General features: G+C 35.8%; 1 protein-coding gene across 4 annotated transcripts in view; it reads right to left on the bottom strand.

Moving 5' to 3' along the window:
• Positions 1-17331, bottom strand: part of OPHN1 (oligophrenin 1) — a 646402-nt gene that overhangs the window by 373263 nt on the left and 255808 nt on the right. For all 4 annotated transcript variants that reach the window (XM_060086644.1, XM_060086647.1, XM_060086645.1 and 1 more), the window contains exon 4: positions 8732-8793. In XM_060086644.1, coding sequence (XP_059942627.1) covers positions 8732-8793 — 62 coding nt within the window. The remainder of the gene's footprint in view (positions 1-8731; positions 8794-17331) is intronic.

Raw genomic sequence — 17331 nt, 5'->3', positions numbered from 1 at the left:
AGCATCACCTGGGATCTTGTTAGAAACGCAGAATCTCAGCCTCCACCCCAGACCTATTAAATAAGAATCCTTATTTTAACAAGGGCCCTAGGTAATTTGTGTGTACACTCAAGTTTTAAAAGCACTGTTCTAGCTTTTTGTTTAATTTGTTTTAAGTTGGAGTTATTGGTATAATTAGACATTTGGATTCATTTCCTTAACTACTCACCAAAACTTTATTCTTTCATTAAAAATAGAATGGCAAATTGGGATTAAGTTGATGCTTTCAAATCTTTCAATATTTATGATGTATCTGGGAATTAATATAACTGTGCATGGAAATCAAAATCTGTGAAAATCAGAGATAATGTTAATACCAAAGTTGGAGAGGTGTGGAATCAAGTTTTAATTTGAAAAAATAAACTTTTTCTCCTAAAAAAAGATCAAATTCTGTGAGAGGAAATGAAAGAAGGAACATTAGGGGCATTTCTCTGTAACTTTACTGGTAGTCTGATCAGAGTTTTTAATCGACAAATATCCAGGGTCATGCCCAGAAACAGACACAGGAAGCCTGAAGTATATGTGGAAAAGAGAAGAGAAAGGGAATGGAAAATACATGAAAAGGCCAATTGCACCAAGTGCAAATCATTTCATGGGAGGCAAATGAGTTAGCAGGAATAGCATCAGGAAAACTCCCAGTATAAATTGTTTCCAGCCCTGCTCTGGTGTGTCATAAAACCAGAACATTTCCCTCAGAACTAGGAGTGTATTACAGCATCACAGAGAATACTGGACCAGGCCTTCTCACAACCTAACTGTAAGTTCAGAACCTGACAGGAACAGCCCGTCCAGGTACTAAAAATATTGGCATTAATATGGTGTTATAAATATAAAAACATCAGATCCAAATTGAATCCCTTGCACAGTGGGCAGGTAGAGACATACAAAGCTTTGTCTTCACGTAAACCTCTTGGGAGATTTCATCTATCCAACGCAACAAGTGGGGTTTGTTTCTTGAGAGGTGCAAATTAGCTGTACTTTAATTTTGATCCATTACAAGACAAGAAAATGAGGGACTGGCTTCATTATCAGATGAGACAAAGTGTCAGCAAGACAAGATATGTCTTTATAACAAAAGTAGAATAGAGAGTAGAAAGCCGGTTTTGACCAGTTCTGTATTCTCCAGAGTAAGAAGCAATTTTTAAACTACCAACAAAAAGCAACACGAATTGAGGCATTAATACATATTGTATCCAAGTCCTACAGGCACTTTGGACCTCTTATTTTGTATCCAGGTATGATTCAACGTTCAACTAAATGGGCAAACTCTCATCCAATCAAAGATCCATGATATCAAAAATAGACACCTGTGACTATCCTTGATTGAAAACAATAATTCTCTTACTAAAAGTACCAGCCTGTCTCTTTTGCCCAATACACTCTACATTTCTATGGATTGTGAATTATGTGCTATCAACTTTGTGTACCCACCTGGAAATAAACTAAGTTATTGGTGTCATAGATTACATACAGGGAATAATTTTTCTTCTTTACTATTGTGGAAGTTTTAAAACATGGCCACAAATTCTATGATACTCCTCACACTGAGAAGGAAGGTCTCCATCCCCTCTACCTTGAATATGAGTGGGTTTGTTACTGCTTTGAACAAACACAGTAGAGCAGAAGGGATACTACATGACATCCCAGGCTAGGTCATAAAAGGCCAGTAACTTCCACCTGGTTCCCTTGGAACACTCCCCATGAGCCCTGAGCCACAATATAAAAAGTTGGACTACCAAGCTAGAGAGACCAAATGTAGACATTCTTGTCAAAAGACCTACTGAGCCCAGCCTTCCAGTCATCTCACTAAGGTGCCAGATATGTGAGTGAAGCTATTTTGGACCCTCCATATCACCCCACCTCCAAGGTGAATACCACCACATACAGCAGAAGAATCTGTGAGCTGACCCCTGCATGAATTCCTGACCCACAAAATCATGAGATAAAATTAAATAGTTTAAGTCACCACGTTTTGGAATAGGGTGTTACGTAGCAATAGATAATTAGAAAAACTATTTCCAGTTTCACTAAGATAACACAAAAGTAGCCAATTGGGAAACATTGAGGAAGTTTGTCTTTGAATAAGAAGTGAACATGCCACTTCTAAAGAGAGTAATATGTGTCAAGCCTCTGTATGGATACTCAGCTGAGCCCTTGCATATGCAGACACCCCAAGAATGGTACAGGTGCCAGTTCTTCATGTTCCACGGGGGATTTTCTTGCATAAGTAAGTGTGCCATTAACTTCTCACAGAGTTCATAAGGCTACTATTTTTACGTTTGGCCCTGTCCCAGTCTAGAAAAGTAGTACATGGTTCACTTAAATTGGAGTCAACAGTCTTCCTTAATCACATTGGCAGTACTGCTCCCTGTCTCCTACAACACAAATAGATTCTCTGAACATTTTCCTCTCTTTAACATTCATTGGTTATTATACTAATTTCTGCCAGAACATAGAGCTAGAAATGTAGGAAAATGTTGCACTGAGGATTGGTTCTTTTTTCTTTCCCATTCAGATTTACCTTTAAACTCCTTAGAAATCTAACAATTACTCAGAAAAGCCCTTTTAAGTAAACTTGGCCTTTATTCCCTTTCTGATCACTGCATTCATTTTGTTAGCTCTCTAGGAAAAAAGCTCCTGCCTACTATATCACCGTAGAAGCCCCAGCATAAGTGACATTCTAAACACATTAGTGAGTTTATCTAAAATCTAGTTCTGATTGAATAAAACCAAACTAGATAGGCCACTTACTAAAATAGAGATGGCATTCAATCTAGTAGTGAAGAATTGCTCAGGAATCTTTGATGGTTAACCAATTACCAAAAGAAGGCATTGAGCGTACACTGTTTTAGGTCATTCTTGGAAGTCCTCAAAGAAAGACCTTACCACTGCCAACAGAGTCCCCTTCAGAGTTAGAAAGGCATCTAGGCAAGCCTCCTATCGTTAATCATACAGAAAGTCTGTTATCCAGACTTTTAAAGGCCACTTTCAGAGGTACTACAATCTCCCTCACTGTATTTTTTAAGAAATAAAAGCGGGGATGCTCCTCTTCATTTATTCCCTCCATAGTTTCTTCAACAATTTAAAATTCATTTACGAGAATGACTAGACATCTGCAGTTGTCACATGCTAGGGCTATGAAATTCCTTCATGTTCTACTAAAGCTTCTTTGGGCCTCTTTTTATAGAAATGATAAAAAGCTGTTTAACATCTACCATATTGAGGTACAGGAGTCCTTCTACCACAGTTCCAGGAAATGAGAGAGGTGCAGTCAAGCAACGATTCCTGGCATGTTGTAAAAGGCTTTCATTGAGCCTAACCTACACAGCATTCCTGTAATTAAATGGGAAATGGGGAGCCAATACTCAAGACATGACTGAAGAACTGAGGGAACAAAGGGGCAGAACATAATTAAAGACAGAAGAAAATGAGTCAGTCCTGTGGAAAACAGCCAGCAATTATGGTGAGAAAAACATCTCAAAAGGTGAATCCTTCTTCAATACTTTAGAGCTTTGTAATCAGGTAAATAAAAGAGATCAAGAAACAACTAAGGCTGAAGAGTTGTACAGCTGACATTTCTAGTGGTATCTGAATGAAATAGGGGTGAATGCCTTTGAGATCAACATTGGTAGCAGTCCACAAACTCTTATGACAGAAGAAAATATTTAGTAGAGTGTGGATTAGCTAGTGGGGCATCTAACAGGCTCTGGGAAAACTACCCATATTGGCCTCTCTTACTTATCATTATAAGCAAATCTCTTAAAAGAAGAAAATTCCCAAGTCAAATTTCCACAAGCCAAATGTTGGGGGCAACAAAAGATAACTAGAAACATTTATATAATCAGTGCTTTTTGCTATTATAAAACACTACCATATTCATTTTATCATTTGGAGTACTTACAACAAACTTGGAAGGTGGGAATTTTTTCTCATTCTACATAGAAAGAAAGAGAGACTAGAAGAAATAAAGTGATTAGTGTGAAGTCACAAATAAGTTAGTGGCACAGCCACTATTAGCACCTAAAGATCTAATTTCCCAGATTTAAGGGCCCTGCCTTCAATCCTAACTCTCTAGGAGCTGAGATGAAACGGTAGCAGTATTCTGAGAAGCCAGTACCACCCTGTTGAAAAGGAAGAGTGATTACAGATTAAAGAACTCTTGCTACTGGAATAAATGGGTTTAACAAAACTGAGCTGCCAATACAAAGTCATCCAATGAGAGAAAGGGAAGATAGACCATTTTCTTGTCCTTAACATTGTTTCACTTGACCCACATGCTCCTAATAAAAATAAATATTGACCAACATAGGTACTTCCACATTTAAGTCTCAGCTAGCTCTGGTGTGTGGCCAAGGACCTTAATTTTTAACAATTTCCCAGGGGACACTTGTGGTACAAGTCTAGGGACCACACAAAAAGATTATTTATTCAACTGTTAAAATAGAGTTCACAAAAAAATATAAATACTTAGGAATAAATCTAACAAAATATGTATAAGATCATTATGAGGAAGCTATAAAACTCTGATGAGAAAAATCAAAGAAGGTCTAAATAAATGGAGAGATAACCCATGTTCATGAATAGTAAGACAATATTTTTAAGATGTCAGTTTGTCCCATCTATAGATTCAATGCAATTCCAATCAAAATTCCAGCAATTTGTTTTGTGGATATTGATAGACAGGTTCTGAAGTTCATACCCTACTTCAAGACTTACTACAAAGTTACAGTAATCAAATAGTGTGGTATTGGTCCATAACATTTTTCACAGAACTAGAACAAATAATCCTAAAATTTATATGGACCCACAAAAGACCCAGAATTGCTGAAGCAATCCTGAGGAAAAAGAACAAAGCTGGAGGTATAAACTATCCAGACTTCAGACAACATTACAAACCTACAGTAATCAAAGCAGCATGGTATTGGCACAAAAGCAGATATATAGATCAATGGAAAAGAACAGAGAGCCCAGAAATAAATCCACAGACATATGGTCAATCAATCTATGACAAAGGATGCAAGAATATACAATGGAGAAAATACAGTCTCTTCAACAAGTGGTATTGGGAAAGCTGGACAACTATGTAAATCAATTAAATTAGAGCACTCCCTCACACCATATACAAAAATAAACACAAAGTGGTTTAAAGACCTAAATATAAGACATGGCAACATAAAATTTCCAGATGAGAATATAGGTAAAACATTCTCGGACATGAATCATAGTGATATTTTCTTAGATCAATCTCCCAAAGCAAAAGAAATAAAATCAAAAATAAACAAATGGGATTTAATGAAACTTAAAAGTGTTTGCACAGCAAAGGAAACCATTGGCAAAATGAAAAGACAACCTACAGAATAGGAGAAAATATTTGCAAACAATGTGACTGACAAGGAGTTAACATCCAAAACATACAAACAGCTCATACAACTGGATACCAAAAAAAATTAAAGACTGAACAAAAGACCTAAATAGACATTTCTCCAAAGACATACAGATGGCCAACAGTCACAAGAAGAGATGCTCAACATCACAAATTATTAGAGAAATGCAAATCAAAACCACAATGGGGTATCACCTCACACTGGTCAGAATGGCCATCATTAAAAAGTCTACAAATAATAAATGCTGGAGAGGATGTGGAGAAAAGGGAACCCTCACACACTGTTGGTGGGAATGTAAATTGGTGTAGTCACCATGGAAAACAGTATGGAGGCTCCTTAAAAACCTAAAAATAGAGCTACCATATGATCCAGCAATCACACTCCTGCACATATATCCAGAAAAAAATTAAAACTTTAATTTGAAAAGATACATGTACCCCAAGGTTCAGAGCAGCACTATTTACAATAGCCAAGACATGGAAACAACCCAAGTGCCCATCAACAGATGACTGGCTTAAGAAGATGTGATATATATATACACACACACACATATATCAATATATATAGACACACACATATATATTTATATATAAACATACACATAATGGAATATTACTCAGCCATAAAAAAAGAATGGAATATTGCCATTAGCAGCAACAGGGATGGACCTACAGATTATCATACTAAGTGAAGTAAGTCAGACAGAGAAAGACAAATATCTTATGATATCACTTACATGTGGAAGCTAAAAAATGAGACAAATGAATCTATATACAAAACAGAAACAGACTCACAGACATAGAAAATAAACTTACAGTTACCAAAGGGGAATGGGAGGGGAGGAGGGATAAATTAGGAAAATAGGATTAACAGATACAAGCTACTATATATAAAATAGATAAGCAAAAAGGATTTACTGTATAGCACAGGGAGCTATGTTCAACATCTTGTAATACCTGATAATGGAAAATAATTTGAATATATATATATATATATATACTGTTACACCTGAAACTAACACAATATTTAAATCAACTATACTTCAATAATTTTTTAAATTTTGTAAAAAATAATTCTGTGATATTGCTGAACAAATAGACAAACAGATCAATGGAACAGAATAGACAGCCCAGATATAGATCCACACAAATATAGTCCATTGGTCTTTGCCAAAGAAGCAAAGGTAATTCAATGGAAAAGGGACAGTCTTTTCAGAAATGGTGATGAAACAACCAGACATCCCCATGAAAAGAAAAGAAAAAAAAAATAAAGAATCTAGAGACAATCCTTACACTTTCTCAAGAATTAGCTCAAAAGGGGTCATAGACCTAAAGGTATAACATAGAATTATAAAACTCCTAGAAGATAACATATGAGAAAATCTAAATGACCTTTGGTTTGGTGCTGATTTTTTAGATACAACCCCTAAAGCATGATCTATGAAAGAAGTTATAAGCTGGACTTCATTAAAATTTAAAACTTCTGCTCCACAAAAGACATTGTTAAGAAAATGAAAAGATAAGCCACAGACTGGAAATTTTTTTGCAATGCACGTTTCTGATAAAGGACTGGCATACAAAATATACAAAGAAATCTTAAAACTGAACAATAAGAAAACAAACAAACCAATTAAAAAATAGGCAAAAGACCTGAACAGACACCTCACCAAAGATGATCTACAGGTGGCAAATAAGCATATGGAAAGATGTTCCAAATCAAATGTCATCAGGTAAACACAAATTACAACAGCAAAGATATACCATTACACACACATATTAAAATGGGTAAAATCCAAAACACAGCCAACATCAAATGCTGGTGAGCATGTGGAGCAACAATAACTCTCATTCAAGGCTGGTGAGAATGAAAAATGGTAGTCACTTTGGAAGACAGTTTGGCATTTTCTTACAAATCTAGACATATCACACAATCTAGCAATTGGATTCCTTGGAAATTAATCAAAAGAGTTGAAAATTTACATCCACACAAAAATCTACACACAAATGTGTATGGTAGGTTTTTCATAATTGCCAAAACTTGGGAGTAACCAAGATATCCTTCAATGGGTGTAGGGATGAACAAACCATGGCACATCCATATGATGGAATATATATTATAATATATGCATATATGTTATTCAATGACAAAAAGAAATGAGCTATCAAGCCATGAAAAGATATAGAGGAACTTTAAATGCATATTACTAAGTCAAAGGAGCCAATCTGAAAAGGCTATATACTGTATGACTCCAACTGTATGATATTCTAGAAAAGGCAAAACACAGTAAAAAGATCAGTGTTTGCCAGGGGTTTGGATATCAGAGAAGGAAGGGGGAATCACAGGGGATTTTTAGGGCAATGAAAATATTCTTTATGATGAAACTTTGATGGTGAATATATGTCATTAAGTATTTGTCAAAACCCATAAAATATTCAATAAAGAGTGAACCCTAATGTAACTATGGACTTAATAATATTGTGTTGATGTTGTTTCATTAACTGAAACAAATGTACCACACATGCAAGATAATAATAGAGGAAACTGTATGGGGAGGGGTGGGGGGAAGAAAGGGAGTACAGTTTACCCTTGAACAGTGCAAGGGTCAAGGACACTGACCCCCCACCCACACTGTGCAGTCAAAAGTCTGCATATAACTTTACAGTCAGTCTTCCAGTATCTGAGGTTCCACAACAATAGATTCAACTGAACTCGGATCATGTAGTACTGTAGTATTCATTGAAAAGCACCCACATATAAGTGGACACACACAGATCAAACCTGTGTCGTTCAAAGGGCAACTGTATATGAAATCTCTCTGCACATTCCACTCAACTTTTCTGTAAAACGAAAAGTGCTCTAAATATTAAAGTCTATTAATATTAATAAATTAGACTTTAAATGTAAGGAAAAAAATTTTTCACATAGATTTAAATAAAACAATCATATGTCAAATATAAATAAAGCCTACATTATTACTTCTAAAAGCACATAAACACATAAATAAATAGATAATTTGCTTAAGAACACTAAAGACCACAATTTTTGTCAACATGTTCAACAGTCGAATTTCATGTCCTCTGAAATCTTATCTCACTGAAATGAATAGACTAATTTCCCTCTACCTAATGCTAAACTCTCAGGATGGGAACTTGAGATAGAATAACCAGATCGATTCCCTGTCTTTATAGTACCCAGGTACTGATGAGACAGAAACTGAAACAACATAGTGTCACTCCAACCAATGAGGACAAGAAAACTTCCCAAGATCAGAGATGATCTTGGTTCTAGGCCCAGTGTTAATGACCTACCATCATCATCCTCTCGTTTTCTACTTCGTTGAGCAATTCGGCAAATTCCTTGAAGGATTCGGCTGAAATGACACAATAAAAGATAAACCAAATTAATCATGATACTTGATAGGCAAGTGGGCAGAAATCTATGGGACAAGAGGTAGAGACTAGTGCCCTAAGATGATATGGCCACTAGAAGAAGGCGTCAAATCTAAGGACAACAGAAGAAGGAGTTCAGTACCTGCTGAATATTTATTTCCTTTTTCTTCTTTTGTTTTTGTTTTTGTTTTGCTAATGCTCCTACCCCAATTTTTTTCCCTCCAGTTGTACTGAGATATAATCAACATATAATACTGTGTAAGTTTAAGATGACTTTGGCAAACGCTAAAAAAAACCCAATAAATTAGCATAAGATTAAAAAAATGTTAAACATAGAGTTACCACATGATTCAGCAATTCCATGCCTAGGTATATTGCTAAAAGAACTGAAAACATATCCACACAAACAATTATATACAAATGTTGGTGACTGCGTTATCTGTAATAGCCAGTAAATGGAAAAAATGAAAGTGTTCTTCAATTGCTGAATGGTTAAACAGTTGTGATACAGCTATACAATGGAACAATGTGAGGCAATGAAAAGAAACAAAGGATTGATACTCAATACAACATAGAATAACTTTGAAAACTTTATGCTCAGTGAAAGTAGCCAGTCACAAAAAGCCATATATTGTATGATTTTGTTTAAATGAAATGTCTAGACTAGGCAAATCTAGAGAGACAAGAAGTAAATCAGTGGTTCAATGAATGTAGGGGAAAGATGGGAATGGGGATTGATGCTAATGGGTTTGTGGTTTCTTTTGGGGGTGTGAAAATGATCTGGAATTGTATTGCAGCAATGCTTACACAACTCTGTGAATATACTAAAAGCCACTGAGTTGCACACTTTTAAATGGTGCATTTTAAGTGAAAATAATATCTCAATTTATAAAATAATGTAATCATTTAGCCAAAGCTCACTGAGAGGCATCCTTAGTATTGTTGAATTTTCATTTTTTTTTCCTCATGAATAATGAAGCCTGATTCATTTTTAAAGCCTAGATTCCAGTAGTAGCAGCCCCTCCCATCTCTGTTTGATCATCTATTCAGATGCTATTTAGTAACCTATTCTTTGGTTACCTCTACCTGGAGGTGTGGGCAGTGTGAGAGTGGCAAGACCTTAGCTCTGGCAGCAAGATGGATCTGAATTTGAAACCTAGTTCTGCCATTTATTTTCTGTGTGACCTTGAACACGTTGCTTAGCCTCTTCTAAACCTTAGTTTTCTCCTATTCAAATTAGGGATAATTACATGTTCCTAACAAATTTATTGTGAGGATTAAACCCTGAGTCAAGGGCTTGACACAATTACATTTCACGGAGTCAAACTTTTCCTTTAAATGTTCCAGTATTATATGCACTTGTGACATTTCCTTTAGAGGCAAACTGATATTCCCCGGAAAAGTGCCAGAATAACAAAAATATATCTCTGACTCCTTTTGTAGCCATAAAGTTTTTGGAGACAGGAGATCAGTGAATATTTTCATCTTTTCCTATTTACTCTTTCTGATTGGGTATTTTTCTTCTTTATGCTGAGTTTGAGCTTTTAATTTGCCATGTTTGCAACAGTGACTTTCCTGAGTGTGTGCAGCAACTTAATCCTCAGAAGTAAGAAATGCCATTGTCTGATGACCTGCATTGATCGTGAACTTAGCTTCCTTGGTACTAGGAATGCTGGATTAGTTGTCTAGCTCTCTTAGGAAGAAAAACCTATTTTTGATTTACAATATTAACATGAATGCATTTGTTTTTCTAGGCTTTCAATATCTTCTCTTTAATTCATATACCACTTGAGAATATAGTTCCTATTTGAGGTAAAATGTTAGGGACTTCAAAATAGTAGTTATTAGAGTTTGAAGGAATACAAAAGAATATTTAGCTTATCTATATATGTATAAATTGAAGTCCAAGGAGGAAGAAGTGACTTGTCCACTCACCTTTCCAATAAGTGGCAGAACTGACACTAGAAAAGCAGAAATTTGCGATGGGGGAGAAGCGGTAATGTTTATTATCTACTATGTGTTGGCACTCTACATTTACCTTCTTAAAGATTTAGTCCTTACAACAACACTCTCAGGTTTATCATCATGCCTACCTGACAAGTTAGGCAACTGAAGCTCAAAGAGGTCAAGTCACTCATCAAATATCGCATAGCAGGAAGATGACAGAATAAGGCTAAAAATCCGGGTCTTTCTCTCTCTAAAAGTCATACTCCTTATATTTCTCTATCTTTTTCCCTAAACGAGAATTCTCCTCATCTCTTAGCCCATCTATTGTTCTTTCTAACATACCACATGCCTTTCGTATCTACAGTCCCACAAAAGCTTTTCAGGAACCCAAGGAGAAACAAAACCAGAATGCAGGGAGATGATTCTAGGATTAATATAAAGGAAGAGGTTTTAATGGATACTGAAAGTGAGAAATGGCCTGCCTCAGGAGAGAGTGTGCCCCTGTCATTTAACGTGACTAACAGTCCTGGGCAAACAGGTACTGGAGGTTTTTCTGGAATGTGGGTTGTTCAGTTTTATAACTGTGATAGTCTTGGGCACACCTAGACAAGTTGGTTACCACTATTGTCACTAGAGGTGTGTGAGCAGGATGGTTGCTAACGGTGGCTGTTGCATGAAGAGTTGTTTACGACCAGCTGAGTCCCCTCTGTTACTATGGACAAACATATTTATATTGTTGTTTTTGTTTCTGGACCTATTGTCCAAATCCTGATAAAACTGGGTCAAGGAACTGGTAGTGAAACATAATAAGAAGAAGACAAAAGTCAATAATTTTTTAAATATTTAAAGTTAAAAAATTTAAAATTTAAAAAAGTAATAACAAGAGACTAGCTGGGGTTTACTGCTCTCTGTACTATAAAAACATAGTTTTGTTGTCATTTTCTTTGTTCAACCATTTTTTTTTGTTCAATATAAGAACACACTCTCAGGTAATTAAGCTTTATTTCCTAATTCAACCTCTGGGTGTGCACTTCAACAATTGTATTGTGTCACAACAACTAGGCTTTTTGACACTTAGCAGGTGAATCTGGGTTTAATTGTTATGAGGAGGGATGAAGTCTTGTTATTTAAGTACCTAGATTATTCTAACGTATAGCCAGGGTTGAGTATGTCTGCCTTACATTCAAGAAGGAACAAAACTAACATTTTTTAAAAGGCTTTTCTGTGTGCTTGGAGCTGTGCATGTATTATCTTATTTAATCATGAAACAACCCTGTGAAAGAGGCATTATTATTTCTAGGTAAGGAAAGTGGGACTCAGAGAATTTGAGTAACTTGCCAAAGGTCACAGAGCTAGTAAGTCATATGTGTGTTTTATTCAAACACAGTGCTTCTAACATAAGGAAAATGGAACTTAACATTTTATAAAATCTGCTCGAAACCAATTATTTCATTCTATATCCATAACCACTCTGAAGTAACAATTAGTAATATCCTCATTTTATGGGTGAGGAAATTGAGGCATTAAATGGCTAAATTGAGAGCTATTTGTCTAGGTGGGTGAGTAGTGTGGAGTAGGGAATCAAACTCAGTTCTCAGGATTCTTGAACCATTTTTCTTTACAAAGCACATCCATTACTTCTCCCCCAACCTTTGCTTGTCTATGAAATGAGAGAAATCCTAGCTACTCCTAAGGGTGGCTGTAAGGATTAAATGAAATATCAGATATGAAAGAACTCTCAGAAAACTACAGGCCAATATCCCTGATGTATATAGATGCAAAAATTTTCAAAAAATAAAATACTAGTAAGCAGAATTCAGCAGTAAATTAAATGGACAATACACCACGATCAAGTGGGATTCATCTCTGGGATGCCAGGGTAGTTTTACTTATGAATATCAATAAAACTGATACATCACATTAATAGAATGAAAGACAAAAATTATGTTCACCTCAATAGGTACAGAAAAAGCATTTGACAAAATACAACATCTGTTTGTCATTAAAAATTATCAACAAATTAGGTACAGAAGGAACATACCTCAGTATAATAAAGGCCATGTATGGCATGCTCACAGCTAACATCATACTCCATGGTGAAAGTCTGAAACTTTTCTTCTAGGATGAGGAAGAAGACAAGGGTGCCCACTCTCACCCCTCCTATTAAACACAGTACTAAAATTCCTAGCCAGAGCAATCAGGCAAGGAAAAGAAAATAAATGGCATCAGAATTGGAAAGGAGGAAGATAAACTGTCTTTATTTGCAGATGACATGATTTTATATATAGAAAATCCTAAAGATTCCACCAAAAAACTGTTAGATATAATCAACAAATCCAGTAAAGTTACTGGATAGAAACCAACACACAAAATTCAGAAGAATTTCTATACACTAACAATGAGTTATCTGAAAAATAAATAAAGAAAATGATCCCATTTACACTAATATAAAACAATAAAATAGTTAGGAATAAATTCAACCAAGAAAGTGAAAAATCTCTACACTGCAAACTAAAAGAAACTGCAAAAGAAAAAGAAGACACAAATAAATGGAAGGACATCCTGTGTTCATGGATTGGAAAAATTAATATTGTTAAAATTACAATACTACCTAGAGACATCTATAGACTCAATGTAATCCCTATCAAGATCCCACTGGCATTTTTTTTACAGCAGTAGAAAAAAATCAGTTCTAAAATTTGTGTGGCACCACAAAAGACTGCAAATAGCCAAAGTAATCCTGAGAAAGAGGAACAAAGCTGAAGACATCACATTTCCTGATTTCAAACTATATTTTAAATCTATAGTAATAAAAACAAAGCGGCATTAAAAACAGACACCTATGGGACAAATTTGAGAGCCCATAAATAAACCCATGCTAATACTGGACAAGAGACCCAAGAATACTCAATGGAGAAAAGACAGTTTCTCCAATAAATGGTGATGGGAAAATTGGATATTCACATGTAAAAGAATGAAACTAGACCTTATCTTACACCACTCACAAAAATTAATCTGTAATGGATTAAAGATCTAAATGTGAGACTGAAGCCACAAATCTCCTAGAAGAAAATATGGGGAAAAACTTCTCAACATTGTTCTTGGCAATGAGTTTTTGGATGTGACACCTAAAACACAAAAAACAAAATTAAAAAATTCACAAGTGAGACTACATCAAACTAAAAAGCTTCTGCACAACAAAATAAATGACTAATGAAATGAAGAGGCAACCTGTGGAATGGGAGGTAACATCTGCAAATCCTATATCTAATAAGGGAGTAACATCCAGGATATATAAAGAATTCATCAACTCAATAGCAAAAACAAACAAATAATTCAATTAACAATGGATAAAGAACCTGAATAGACATTTTCCCAGAGAAGATATTGAAACAGCCAACAGGTATATGAAAAGATACTTGGAATCACTAATCATTAGGAAAAAGCAAATCAAAACCATGATGAGATATCAACTCATGCTTCTTAAAATGACTAGCATTAAAATGATAAAAGATATAAAGGTTGGAGACAAGATGGCAGAGCGGAAGGACTTGAGCTTATTTCCTCTCATGAAAACACCAAAATCACAACTAACTGCTGAACAACAAGAGAAAAAGACTGGAACTTACCAAAAAAGATCTTCTACATATAAAGACAAAGAAGAAACCATGAGATGGTAGAAGAGGCACACTCACTATACAATCAAATCCCAAACCAACTGGGTGGACAACTGACAAACTGGAAAATAATTATATAGCAGAGTTTCTCCCACAGGAGTGAGAGTTCGGAGCCCCACATCAGTCTCCCCATTATGGGGGTCAAGCATCAGGAAGAGAGCCACCAGAGCATTTATTTGAAGGACAGTAGAGCTGAATCACAGGAACACCACAGGACCGGGAGAAACAGAAATTCCACCCTTGGAAGGCACACACAAGGTCTTGTGTGCACAGGGACCCAGGAAAAAAGCAGTGACTTCATAGGAGCTTGGGCAGACCTACCAGCTGGTCTTGGTGGGTTTCCTCGGGAGCTTGGGGGTGGCTGTGGATCACTGTGGGGGCAAAGGACACCGGTGGTAGAAGTATCAGGGAGTAATCATTGGAGTGAGCTCTCCTGGGGAGGCCAGAATTTTGTCAGCAAGACCTGATCCTACTAAACACGCTGTAGGCTCCAGTGCTGAGACGCATCAGGCCAAAGAACCAGCAGAGTAGGAACACAGCCCCACCCATCAGTAGACAGGCTGCTTTAGGTCTTCCTGAGCCCACAGCAACACCTAAACACACCCCATGACATAGCCCTGTTCACCAAAGGGACAAGACCCAGCTCTACCAACCAGTGGACAGGCACAAGTTCCCCCCACCATTATAGGGGTCCCAGAAGGAGAAGAGAGAGAGAAAAGGCCTGAGAAAATAACTGAAGAGATAATAGCTGAAAATGTCAGTAACATGGGAAAGGGAATAGTCACCCAAGTTCAGGTAGCACAGAGAGTCCCAGGCAGGATAAACCCAAGGAGGAACATACTGAGACACATAGGAATCAAACTGATAAAACTTAATGAAAATGTGAAAATATTAAAAGAAACAAGGGAAAGGCAACAAATAACATACAAGGGATTTCCCCATAAGGTTATGAGCTGATTTTTAGCAGGAAATTTGCAGGCCAGGAGGGATGGAAGGCTCTCATTCAGATTTGACAGAGAAATCAAAAACTTTACAGAGAAGCAAAAGCTAACAGAATTGAGCACCATTAAACCATCTTTAAAACAATTGCTAAAGGAACTTCTCGAGGCAGAAAAGAAAAGGCCAAACTAGAAAGAAGAAAATTGTTAATGGGAAAGCTTACAGGTAAAGGCAAACATACAGTAAAGGTAGGAAATCATCCACACACAAATAAGATATCAAAACCAGCGATCGTGAGGAGAGTACAAATGCAGGACACTGGAAATGAATTTGAAATTAAGAGACCAGCAACATAAAAAAATCCAGTATATATATATAGACTGCAATACCAAAACCTAATGGTAACCACAAAACAAAATTCTATAATAGATATACACACAACAATCCAAACACAACAATAAAGATAGTCATCAAATCACAAGAGAAGAGAAAAAGAGGAAGGAAAGAAAAAAACGTACAAAAACAAATCCAAAACAATTAACAAAATGGCAAAAAGAACATACATAACAGTAATTAACTTAAATGTAAATGGATTAAATGCTCTAACCATAAGACATAGACTGACTGAATGGATACAAAAACAATACCCATATATATGCTGTCTATAAGACACCCATTTAAGATCGAGGGGCACATACTGAAAGTGAGCAGATGGAAAAAGGTATTCCATGCAAAAATAAATCAAAAGAAAGCTGGAGGAGCAATACTCATCTCTGACAAAATAGGCTTTAAAATATAGACTGTTAAAAGAGACAAAGAAGGGCACTACATAATGATCAAGGGATCGATCCAAGAAGAAGAAGATATAAAGATTATAAATATATATGCAGTCAACACAGGAGCACCTCAGTATATAAGGCAAGTGCTAACAGCCATAAAAGGAGAAATAGACAGTAAAACAATAATTGTGTGGGAACTTAACACCCCACTTACACCAATGGACAGATCATCCAGACAAAAAATCAATAAGGAAAGACAGGCCTTAAATAACACATTAAACCACATTAGACCATAATTGATATTTATAGAGCATTCCATCTGAAAGCAGCAGAATGCACATTCTCTACAAGTGCACATGAAACATTCTACAGGATACATCACATGATGGGCCATAAAGCAAGCCTCAGTAAATTTAAGAAAATTGACATCATATCAACCATCTTTTCAGATCACAATGTTATGAGATCAGAAATCAACTACAACAAAAAAACTGTAAAAAACACAAACGTATGGAGGCTAAAATATATGTTACTTAACAACCAATGGATCACTGAAGAAATCAAAGAGGAAATCAAAATATACTTAGAAACAAATCACAATGAAAATACAACAATCCAAAACCTATGGGACCAGTAAAAGCAGTTCTAAGAGGGAAGTTTACAGCAATAGTGTCTTACATACAGAAACAAAACACATCACAAATAAACAAGGTAAATTTACACCTAAAGCAACCAAAGAAGAAAAAAAAATAGCCAAAGTTACTAGAAGGAAAGAAATCATAAACACCAGAGAAGACTAGAGATGAAGAAAATAATAGAAACAATCAATGAAACTAAAAGCTGATTCTTTGAAAAAATAAACAAAATTGATAAACCTTTAGCCAGACTCATCAAGAAAAACAGGGAGAGGACTCAAATCAATAAAAGTAGAATTGAAAAAAAAGTTACAACTGAAACCACATAAATGCAAAGTAACATAAGAGACAACTACAAGCAAATATATGCCATTAAAATGGACAACCAAAAAGAAATGGACAAGTTTTTAGAAAGGTACAACATTCCAAGACTGAACCAAGAAGAAGTAGAAAATGTGAACAGAGCAATCACAAATACTGAAATGTAAATTGTGATTTAAAAACTCCCAACAAACAGAAGTCCAGGAACACATGGCTTCACA

This window comes from Mesoplodon densirostris, chromosome X (genome assembly GCF_025265405.1).
Source record: "Mesoplodon densirostris isolate mMesDen1 chromosome X, mMesDen1 primary haplotype, whole genome shotgun sequence".
NCBI classification, from domain to species: Eukaryota; Metazoa; Chordata; class Mammalia; order Artiodactyla; family Ziphiidae; genus Mesoplodon; species Mesoplodon densirostris.
This window is presented reverse-complemented; position numbering and strand designations above follow the sequence as displayed.